This window comes from Callionymus lyra, chromosome 13 (assembly GCF_982586985.1).
Source record: "Callionymus lyra chromosome 13, fCalLyr1.hap1.1, whole genome shotgun sequence".
In the NCBI taxonomy this organism is placed as follows: Eukaryota; Metazoa; Chordata; class Actinopteri; order Syngnathiformes; family Callionymidae; genus Callionymus; species Callionymus lyra.
In genome coordinates, this window is record NC_141830.1 from 9740686 (window position 1) to 9752603 (window position 11918).

The window sequence follows — 11918 nt, forward strand, 5'->3', positions numbered from 1 at the left end:
ATTTATATAGCGCTTTTCCAGACCAGGGTCACAAAGCGCTTAAACAATCAAAACAATATTCAATAAAGTATATACTTTAAAGATCAAGATAATACTGATAACACAACAGGAGTTCCAGAAAATCAAGGAAAAGCCTGAACAAATAAAACCTTCTTAAGATGTTTCTTAAAGGAGTCAGTAATATAAAGAGATATTTCGTCTGATAGTTTCAATGTCACAAAAACAAAAACAACATTTGTCTGATTTTTTTTATTTTCCGATATGCATTTATACGCATACATTAAAGCAAATTACCAAACAAATGTACAAATACCAAATGCCATTTTGCAACTGTATCTGGCACTAGTGTTAAAATCTGGATTTAGACATTTTGGTGATTAATGAGGAAAACGGGGCAGAAGAAGAACCAAAAAAAAAAAAGGGGCCGCAGCATCATTCACAACAAAAGTGTTGAATTCTCTTACAGACCTGCGTCAGATACTATTCACGCTGTTCTCCGCTGCACCGTAGACGCTGCAAGTCTATTTAGAAGGACCACAATCCAGTTCAGGACTTGTGGCCGGTGTCGTCGAGTGATAGCGGCGAGTGTTTTCCTGCGGTGTTGTCATAGTGACGCGGCTGCGACTGTGTCCGCGGGTGACAGACGAGTGGCATAAGAGCTAACAAGAGCCTGAGTGCGGTCTTTGGTAGGCAATTGAGAAGTCTTCATTTACCAAAGAGTCTCGGTCTGTGAGTGAGTGAGCGGACGCACTAGTTCACGAGTGATTTAAACGAGCTAGTCTTGAAGACACGGCGGAGAGAGAGACACAAACAGAGTAGCTTCTTAAAGGCACCATGAGTAAACGAAAACTAAAGAAACAATATCAAAGTCCTCTCTTGCTCAGTGAGGAGAAACCACCAGCCGGAATAAATCGCGGTTCGACGTTTTCTTTTTTGTCAAGAGATTTGACCAAATCACGACGTAAAAGAATAATCTCCACAAACCCTGCCAGAGACCAGTGGAACCCACTGATCATCGGATCTCTGAACCACTGAAGACTTTTTTTTGTCTACGACTCTAAACTCGCACAGACTGACCTCCTCCACCAGAGTGTAGATGGTAAAAACTAATCCAGTTCAGTGCCAAAAACTTTTTTCGGATGTAAGGTTGAGGATAAAAAAAATAATAATTAGATTTCAATTGAAAAAAGAATGCACAGATGGAGGGGGAACTCATCTGGTTCGAGTCATATTGCCTGGTCCCTGTTAGAAGGTAACCTCTGGAAAAACGTGAACCCCTGCAGGAGCGTCCACGGTCGAGATCGAAAAATCAAACAAAACTGGCACAGTGGTTTCATCTCAGCTTGCGGGGGGGACGCGTCAGCAGCTGGTCCTCTCGGGGGAGGGAGCAAAGGTGGACGTCAGATGTCCGTCTGTATGCAGGAGTTCTTCAGCTGCTGCTGCGGCGGCGGCGGCGGCTGGTGGTCCGTGTTGTTGTTGGACTCCTTCAGCAACTGCCCCGTGTAGCTGAGAGAGTCCGGCTCGGCGGGACACACCAGGTTGACATTCTCTTCTGTGATGAAGCAAAGGGGCGACAGCTCCGCCCCCGGGTCCAGGGAGGAGGTGGGCGAGTGCGGGGCGACGACGCCCCCTTGTGGGGGGGAGGAGGAGGCGGAGGCGGAGGACGCCGGGCAGGTCTCCAGCCGGTCGTTCTCCACCTCGGGCAGCGGGCTGACGGTGGCGAAGCGCGTGTGGTAGTCGCCGCCGCCGCCGGAGCCGTGGCTGCAGGACGTCTTCATGCTCTCCAGGTCGGAGCAGCTGAACTCGGAGAAGTGGCTGGAGTGCGAGTCGGCCACCGACGGCAGACTCCCGCTCAGGGACGGGGAGTCGAACTCGGAGGAGTTGGTGCTGCGCTGTTCCAACAGCTGCGCGTCCATGTCCTCGCGGGTCTCGTTGATCTTGGTGCCGGCGCTGCCCTTCTTGCGCAGCTTCCCTTTGCTCTTCTTCCCGCCCGAGCCGGTGGAGGAGGAGCAGGAGGTCTCCTTGGACCACTTGGAGGACGCTCCCTTGCCCTCGGAGGAGGCGCAGCCGCTGGAGGAGCAGGTCCAGCTGCAGCGTCCGGCGTGTCCGCAGTCGTCGACGCTGCTGCTGCCGCTGTGATGCCTCAGCTTACAGGGTTTGGACTCGATGTCAACCTGAACCTCCACACTGTTGCCGTCCCTGTGGTGACAGGAAATTGACTTTGAATTCAACGTAAAATTACATTTTTTTTAAACTGTGTATTAAAAGTAAACTTACAAGCCCTTTGATAGTGGATAATAATTCTGAAATTTTCATATTATAAATGATAAAAGTCTTAATTCTTACATCTGCAATTAAAAAACAAACTTATTTATTTTTTGGACCAGAAAACATCGAGGAAAATTGTCATTTACGATGGGGTGTTGGAAAATACCAATACACCGACACGTCACAATACTCTTTTTTACAATACTGCATCCATTGTTCTTTCAGTTTTAATAAAATTAATATTCATGTCATTTTTTTCTTTTTGTTTGAACTTCCGGCCACTAGATGGCAGAGGTCATTACATCTCCTGCATCTTAACTAACAATTAAATCCTGTGAGATCCCAGTGATGACTGAGGATGAGAGGATACAGTCGACTCCAGCAGCTTTTAAAGCTGATGTTTATAGATATTTTTGGTTTCAAAACAAATGAAAGCAGTTACGACTTCATCAAGAGTCATGTGGTCTGTAAATTCTGCAACACAAGAGTCAAGTACTCGACAATACTACAAATATATCCTTGTTACTACAGTATCACTATATATCGTATCGTTGCCTCTGTATCGCGGTAGGTATCGTTTCACCAGATTCTTGACAATAAACATCACTAAGGTTTGAGGGGTTAAAAAATGAATCTGCTTTATGAAAATTACATTAGGAAAAATAATACTAATTAAGTAAAGTAATTAATCTAGTGGAGAACAAATACGCACCTATGTGTATTTTTATTTTTATTGTATAGTTTGTCCTAGCATTTAAATCTTTATGTTGGTCTTTTGACTTCACGTGTCAGATCCAACACTCCTACAGTGAAGGGTGGTTTGGACTCGTACCTGTCAGAAGGCATGTGTGCGTTAAGAATGGAACCAGCCATTGCTTTGGTGCTAGCGTTGTCACTGATTGTACCAAGACTGACGGTGCCGGACTCCCCGCTCAGACTGCAGCGGTCCTTCTGCACATCAGCCTGCACCTCCATCCTGAAACCATGAGACGTGTAAGAAGCTCTTCGTGTCAAGACACGAATCCATCCCAAGATCTCCTCTCACGCTTCGCACCTGCTTAGGTAATTGACCATGGCGCTGCCGGACAGACTGCCGGTGATGCTGGCTCCGGCCAGGGCCATGGTGGAGGCGGTCTCGCTCAGGTTGTCCCTGATGGCTCCCAGTCGGTCCATTTGGCTGCCACTGGCACTCAGGCTGCCGGTGAGCCCACCAACACTTCCTTCGCCTATACTTGGGTTGTTCCGCGTATCTGCCACCGATGTGGTGTCTAGAACAAAATACAAATGATGGAAATATAATTCACACATCTCAGGCAAAGTAGGATGTTTCAAACTCAGGACCAGGTCAAAGTCCAGTGTTTCAAGTCACCTCATGGGGCCCAGAGCTTTAAACTCGATAGCAGTCTAACAAAAACTAAATTACCCACAATGCATCTTTATAACATGGCACTTACACACTCAAATCCATTGATTATCCTAAGAAAATTAAAATAAAATAGACATCTCGCCTTAGATATCAATGCTTCACTTACTGAACTGATTTAATGTTGCACAAAACGCTTAAAAATAAGTAAAAATGTTGGTAAACTACGAAGCCGCACTACAAGGCTCCCTAGTGTTACATAAAATGCCTTGCCTTAAGTAATATTACGAAGCCGCAGTAAATCATGTTGTAATTTATGAAAATGTTAAACCCTGCATAAACACTTATTTAGGAATACAACTGATTTTTATCATTTAACAATCGCTCATAAAATCTTGTAAGTCGTCGCTGACAAAACCTTTATTGACACCACAGTGTAAACCGCCTGAATCCTACATCACATGACCAAGACCTACACGCCTCATTGATCAAAAGCAGCTTTGTGTCGGCTGCAGGCATGTACATACAGTATTATAGTGACATAAATGTGGAGAACAGGAAAAAAATGCTGTATAGGAGAAAGTTAATTAAATGGAGCTTTGTGATAAAAAAAAAAAGTGTTGAAGTGATCGAGAGCAAGTCAATGCTTACCTGTGGCAGCTGCCCCACTGCCAACGTTCATGTCGTTCTCATCGTCAAACTCGATCCGGACGCCTTTGCCATTTCCTGCAGAAACGCCGCATCCTCCACTGCGGCACAACGAGATGGGTACCACACCGTAGACGTAGGCCAGCATGATGGGGACCCCGATGCCTTTGAGAAACCAGCACATTTTACAACTCCAAGTTTACAAAAGCAGTAAAACCCATTAATATAAACTGGGCTTTTTAAAATGGCTTAAATCATAGGATATTAAGTAATCCTAGAAAAAAGGCTGAAAACACCATTTAAAAAAAAATGCTTTAAGGAGAAAGTTGTAAAATGAATTCGTCTGTTTCATTTAAAAAAAAAAAGCAATAAACTGAATCTTCAAACAAACATGTTGTACTGAGTCAAGACAAATAGTACTGTGTCAATAAGGAGGAGAAACTGACCGACAGTGACGGCAGCAACCACAGGAGACACGATGACGGACAGAGTCACGCCACCAGCGATCACCAGGTTTCGTTTGTGGTTGGAGATATCTTTGCCCTCATAGCGGTTATGGATCTGGCAATGAGAACAGAGTTACATAACTGTGTCTCGCTAACAGAAAAGAGAGGTTCCAATTTACATTATTTTAAAAATATATAAAAAACAGACAAAGAGAGAAATGAGATGCAAACATAACTTGTACCCGTTTATGTAATACATAATGTATGAATTTTCATTTAACATTTGTGCAGCTGTTGAAATACCCAATTTGAAACGTAGACATTTCATTTGCCTTTTCCGCTGAATTTATGTCAAAGTTTGTGGCAGTGAAAGCAGTCTTGGTCAACAGGATGCAGAGTTACGAGAGCTGTAGTCAAACAGTTAATGTGGAATGCAGTTTCACACGGAGCTGTCATGTAATTCCTCTTGCCATGTTTGAGGGGGGAAAAAAAAGTCTCTGACTTCCTGGACAGCCAAAGAGGGGATTTCTGGATAGTTTGGCTACTTTCAACTTTATTATTGTGCTCGTTTTATTGCGAACAGAGCAGGGTTGAGGGAAGACAAGTAGACTTTTATATAATTGCATACGTTTGCCTCTAAATGATTAGAGAACAAAGGCTGGATTAATCAATGAGATTTGTTTTTAACTGAAAGATAATAGCAAGCTTACTTGGTCACAGATTCATTTCACTAAACTCGGGATAAAATAGTCTAAAACACATGCTTTGGGACAAGATCATGCCATGTTAATAAATTGACATTTCTGGCTTTTATTCTTGACGAGTTGGCCGTGGACTTTCTATTGCACCCAGATCATTGTAAGGATCCGCTCACCTTTCTCCCCACGTACACAGGTATCCCTATGATCATGGCCGGGATAGCGATGCCAGCGATGAGTGCAATACCGACTGGGGCTCCCACTAGAGTTCCCAGTTGCCACAGGATCTTCTTCTTTCTGCTCCATGGCTTCTTCCCCCAAAAGGTGCAGCCTGAAGGACTGAAAAGGAAATACACAAAACGATTAGACTCTACGCACATCATCATTTTTATATTAAATAATTGCGTCCCGGGAGTATGGTAAACGCTGAAAAGGATTGAGAACTATGTAGTACACATGAATGTACTAACACGGAAAACTGCAGTGGCATGTTAACATTAGCAAAGTGACGTTGATTTTGTCGGAATGGCGATGTTTGAGCGGCATTTTCAGAAAAGCTGCTTTTCGATTGCATCAACACAATAATCTTTATGCATTTAAATTTGCTAATAGTTCATGTAATGTGAAAAAAAAATCTTAATAAAAAAAAAGGTATCTAATAAATGCAGGTTTCAATGCAGCAAGAGTTGCTGCTGTGTTTGTTAGCACACAGCCCCCATTAACTAAAATGAAAGAGGAGCTGAAGTCAATACTTTCATTAGGCTCAACCTCTGTTTGCAGAATAATAAGTACTCTGTAGTCAATTCTTTGGAAGTGATGACTCACGTGAGGAAAGACTGAAAATACAATGGAAATGACTTAATCTTTTAAAAAGTTTGGGCTCCGCCTCCCGGGCAGAGATGCGGATCTGCTGTTTCAACATGTATCGAAAAGGCTTGGATGTAAAAAGATGGGAGATCCAGTAAAGATGGTTCCTTGCGGAAGCCCATCTGTCACACGGTTAAGACTAACCTCATCTGTAGACATGCCCTTACATCATAAATCTTTCTGCAAAATACAGACCTATATTTTTCATCAAGTGAAATAATCCCCCATGAATTGGATTTACAATCTAGTCCTTAGGTTCAGGCCCGAGGAAGACTCATCTTCTACGTCAGTGGTCATGTAGCCAAGAGGACTTTATTATAAAACAAATCTGTTTTTCTGCACAATCCAGCACATGAAGGAGACAATATGACTGACCAGTAACAAATATTGAAGAGTCGGCAGTTTTCTCAGGGGCCACATCAGGCAAAAATGAAATGAGATTAAAGAATAAAATCATAATTAAAATCAAGCTTATATGCTAAAATGGTAATTTAATGTAACTTAAAAATAAATCTGATATGAAAACCCCATTTTATCTACGCTGGGACACTAGGAGCTGCCACTACAAACAAGCTTAAAATACAGACTTATTTTGTTTGATTTCAGGAACAATTCTCATGATGGGGCTTTACTACAAGACAGTCATTTCAGACGAGCAGTATGGAGGTGTTTTAATGGTTTTTACTGTTTCTTGGTCGCAACCTTTAAATGGTTACGCTCACATTTCTGCTTATAACTCCAAAGACACAGATAAATCCAAAACCCATCCCTAGTCAATATGAAAAGATTAGATTAAAAAAATAGTGAAATTTGAGTTTGGGCTGAACATCACTTTAAATCAAATTAAAGGCAATAATAAGTAAGTAAGTAAGTAAGTAAGTAATATTTATTTATATAGCGCTTTTCGAGACCAGGGTCACAAATAACTGACCGAAAAGGACAAAAACGGAGGACAAAAGTCCTAAAACAAAAACCCTCATACTTTGAGACTAGTAATGAATTATAGAAAGGAATACACAATTAAAGTTAGTTACTAAATGTTCTTTGACTTATGAGGGCAACATAAATACAGCTACACTTCGCCTAGGACATCACAACAATATTATCATCAATATCATATAGGGCAAACACCGGTTTCATTATGCACAGAGAAAAAAAACACACTAAGATTATAAAAAAGTCCATCATTTCATACTCGTTTCATGTTTAAATTCAAACGTAAGTCGCTTTTTCACCTGCCAGGCCTCGAAACATACACTTGATTAAGATGCACCATAGTTGGCATCGACACTGTGTGCTGCAGTAAACTCACCTCAAGTAGTGCAAGTCTGAGATCTCCTTCATGCAGAGCCAGCAGAACTCACAGCCACAGACAGCACAGGTCATGTGATTGCAGCTCCCATCATTCATTTTAATGATGTAAGCAGCGCAGCGTGGACAGGGTTTGATGTCATCAGCTGTGGACGGAGAAGCGTGAGAGAATTGATTGACGCTCGGAAGATAGGACCGCACACGAGCAGTGAGGAGATCCACGTCTCGCTACTTCACTGAACTATACAACAATTGAATAATAAAATACTGTAGAAGTTAATTAAATGAACAGATCTATTGTTAAAAATTGTTCTCAAGGTACCAATGTTGTTGAGTCCTACCAAAGGGAATTAAAAAATATATACAATCATGTGACCTATAGATGTTTTGATAAACATTAAAGGGAAAATGACTGAAGCATCTCGTTCTCTTCATACACTTGTTTAGACAAATAAAATGATAAGAAGAATAATATCTTCGAGTTTAATTGAGAAGCTGATATCTAGTCATCCATCCATGTTTTCTTGTTAATAACCACTTTGGTTCTTGCATTGATAGCTTTGACATTTACTGACAAAGCCAGTGCTTTATGGCATCCATGTTTGTCTCTGAATACTTAACATAATAACCATTTTTCCAAGGCAATTGTTTTATCATGACAAATGATCAGTTCTTCTTCCTCTTTGGATCACTCTTAAAGCTATTCAACAACCATTTCATTCTTACAGTCTACGTTGAACAGTTTCTTATTCTGTGTCTCAAATCGCATACTAGCGTACTCAAAGTTAGTATTTTTAGTGCGTAAGTGCGTCTCAATTCTTAGTATGCGAAATTTAGTGCGCCATGCACACTAAATTGGCGTACTAACATGCCCACAAAACTGAGTATGGTTCGATGGACACTAACCCCCCTAAACGGCTGCCATCTTAATGACGTTTTAAACGGAAGTTACGTCATATATATATATATATATATATATATATTCATATACTTACAGGTGCATTTTCAGCAGCAGAAGGATGACACGTCTTCGCTGCTGATACCAGCTTAAATATCTCGCGAATATGTCGATTCTCATATTTTTTCTTTCTTTATTTTTCCAAACTTGCAAAACGTGCTGCCAGCAGGTGTCGATAGCGTTCAAACAGCTGGTTGAAACATTGTTAAATAGAAGTAGAAGAAGAAGCTGTCGCGTAATTTTTCGGTTAGTGTGTAGCGGCAGTGTTTGATTTGAGACGTACTATCTGTTGAGAATTTGCGTACTAGTTAGTATGCACACTATTCTGATGCATACTAACTTCTAGTATACTAAGAGAAGTGTGCGATTTGAGACACAGCATTAGCGGTTACACAACGGGTCGTGAGCACACCTGCAGCTCCGCTCTCTTGGCTGTAGCTCAGGGACGAGGATCGGACGGTCCTCAGGCGAAGACTCTGGGCTCGCTGCTGCCGCGCGGCGTCGCACGTCTGGTTGGGATGCCATAGCTGCTTGCAGTGATAACAGAACTCTGTGCCGCAGCCCTCCCGCCCGCATGTGATCTTGGGACAGCTGGCACACCCGAAGGCAATCACGGCATACCTAGAATGAGTTCATGTTTAGTTAGAGATTGACAGGCCGTCTTCATATTACATGACTGTGCAAATGTGCCATCTAATGGACTGCAATAACAAGATCAATTAGGTAAACATTTAACCTGTTCTTTAAACACATTATTTGTTTCTTTTCAATCCTATATACCTCATTTTGCCTGTTATATCCAAAGCGAATGGCGAAGAAAGGAACACTAGCTCTTTCAAGTGATATTTACATTTAGAAAGCAAATCTATGCCGAGGTTGCTTCCTCCTTATCTCTGGACCTAACTAGGTTAGCCTGTTGTCCTGTACGATAACACCAAGATGAGGCCTATATTCTTTTTTTCATTCATTACTAATGTCTTTTCAACAAGCAAAAAGAGTGACTCCAAGTCGGTTTCCTGAACTTCAACATTAAGGTCAATTAAGATGACTCGCAACAGTATTTTGTTTGCCACATAAAATAATATTTCGCACAGAAAGACATTTCTGCTGCACACAGAGCATTTTCCGAGTACAAAGTTGTGCGCCTTCATTTTTTTCAGTTAATTAATTGACAGCACATTGATTCAATAAATAAATAAATAATAATTCATTCATTCATTTTCATTGCTTTATGTTTAATAGGAATTTGTGAGTGTGAATCCTAACTTATGAGTGAGGTCTGATGTGGAACAACATTTAGAAATATAAAAAGGTATTAACGATGCCATGTTTCTTGTATAATCAGATATGACAAACAAACACTGCCATAAATCTCTTGTCAATAGAACACCTAAAAAGCAAACAGAACATTCCCCGTTTACAAACATAGTGCTATTTATTGAGTATCGAAGGCTTGAACGTTATGATCATTCTGTTGAGCACCAGCTCACAAAACAGACTTCATTCCAAATTGTACTAATGGGAGGAAAAACAGTCCAGTTGACAGAATAATGGTATTTTAAGTCAATAGGTCATCATATAACCTGCGTCGTAGAACAATAAGAAATAGTCATTAATTATTAATCTATATTTTTAAATTTCCCATTGGGGAATGACACAGCAACTCCCTTGACTACACTCTTGTGTGTGGAACCCTGATTTCCCAAAGGGATCAATAGAGACATATTTATCTATCCTCATGTCATTGTTTACCACATCCAAGAGCCTCATGGGGGACCTTCACCACCGCCCTTTTCTCAACGATAATTGATTGAATTGAACTCTATACAGAATAAATGTCTGACAAAACTTCTGGATTCAAGATTAAATTCAACCACAAGCCAACCAGGATCCTGTCATTTGGGGAGTGGTTAGTAACCACTGTGCCCATGTAGATACTTTAATGGATAGTCATGTGGTAGAGTTTACCCTCATGACTTGAATGTAAATTTAATGATATGCCTTTAACATGGCAATGCGTACAGTGGGCCTAAATACTCAGGCATCAGTTTAGTCAATTAATATTTGTAAAATATAGCAAATGGAGTAAGTTTTATGATGGTTTTACCTTAAGATAGTTAAACTTTAGAGGTATTGAATTGGACCAGATAATGTGGCCAATGAGGGAATTGAATGATTTTCATTGAATTTACACAAACTTTTTTATTACAAGTCAGAAGAACCTGTTAAAAGAAGTTTCAATCTTACCCGCAATCCGGAGCAGGACACCATCGGCAGTCAGGGTCAGCCACCAACCACCTCCTCAGCATGAACTCCTCGTATTTCTCCATTAGCACCCGGTCCCCCAGAATCATGCGGATATCGTGTGGGTTGAAGCGCTCTGAACACTCGGGACAACTGATGTTGACGCGTGACTCCGAGATCTCGATGCGAAGGTATTGTCGAAGGCAATCGATGCAGGATCGGTGGTGACAGGTCATAATGTCGGGGAAATTATCCTTAGAGTGACGCAGAAGGCACAGTGGACACTCCAGAAGCTCTGGCCCTGCTCCGCCTCCAAGCTTAGAGGAGAACGAAGACAAGGAGGAAGATGGTCCCGAGGCAGTTGAGGTGGAGGCAGCAGTTGCAAAGGGGGTCCCAGATCCAGGGGAGATGGCAGAATTCTTTTCATGGCACATCTCGGAGTGGATACTTTCAATGCTCGCGATACCGTCCACCCCAGAAAGACCTCCATGACCTGGCTGTTGCAGTTCTCGAGACTTCTGGCGCCCTGACTTTGACTCCCGCCCCCGCCGTCGGAAGAGAGAGGCCAAGGAAAGGCGCCTCTTTTTGGGAGCCTTCTTCACAGAGGGCAGGGATATGGAAGAAGCGGTGGACTGGAGATCCCGGTCAGATCCCATTATTCCACCACTTCTACTGCCCAACTGCTGGTGCTTTCGAAGGCTCATCTCTCCATCGGAGATAGAGTGATGTGCCAACGGCGAGCCAGAGCTGGGGAGTCTGTCCCTCACATTAGTGGGGATGTCTGGAAGGGGGATGGGGGTGGGAGAAGGGGAAAGGTGGTGGATAAGGGATGGGGTAGGGGGTCCAGGGTGAGGGGACAGGGCTCCAGAGGGCCCGTCTGTGGTTAAGACATGATGGCTTCTCCTGATCAACCTCGTGGTCACATCTAATAGTCGGATTTTGGCGGAAATGTGGGAATATGTTTCTGTGAAAATGGTGCAACAGAACCTGTAGAGGATGACACAAAAGGAGAGAATGGATTAAGACACAAGTAGCAGATAAACTCCTGTTTCACAATTTTTTACTTTGTGTCTTTTGTTCAGAGGCGAAATTGCCAACACTGTCCTCCGACATAT

At 42.2% G+C, this 11918-nt stretch overlaps 1 protein-coding gene across 1 annotated transcript; it reads right to left on the reverse strand.

The window, feature by feature from the left end:
- Window positions 1–234: 234 nt before the first annotated feature.
- Window positions 235–11637, reverse strand: LOC148067287 (E3 ubiquitin-protein ligase RNF19A-like). Its single transcript, XM_087805241.1, has 9 exons — window positions 10807–11637; window positions 8972–9180; window positions 7603–7747; window positions 5600–5762; window positions 4726–4840; window positions 4283–4444; window positions 3323–3536; window positions 3101–3244; window positions 235–2199 (listed from the first exon to the last, which is right to left on the reverse strand). Exons 1-9 carry the CDS (start codon window positions 11505–11507, stop codon window positions 1401–1403), a joined length of 2652 nt encoding a protein of 883 aa, XP_087661367.1. The 5' UTR covers window positions 11508–11637; the 3' UTR covers window positions 235–1400.
- Window positions 11638–11918: the final 281 nt, after the last annotated feature.

What these genes read in the sequence shown, in the direction of transcription:
- LOC148067287 (XM_087805241.1), bottom strand. Translation starts at nt 11,507, where the DNA reads ATGAGCCTTCGAAAGCACCAGCAGTTGGGCAGTAGAAGTGGTGGAATA. An exon ending in CTGTGTACGTGGGGAGAAAG is followed by an intron (nt 4,841 to 5,599) that starts GTGAGCGGATCC and finishes TCTCATTGCCAG; the next exon opens with ATCCATAACCGCTATGAGGG. An exon ending in CAGTGGGGCAGCTGCCACAG is followed by an intron (nt 3,537 to 4,282) that starts GTAAGCATTGAC and finishes ATTTTGTTCTAG; the next exon opens with ACACCACATCGGTGGCAGAT.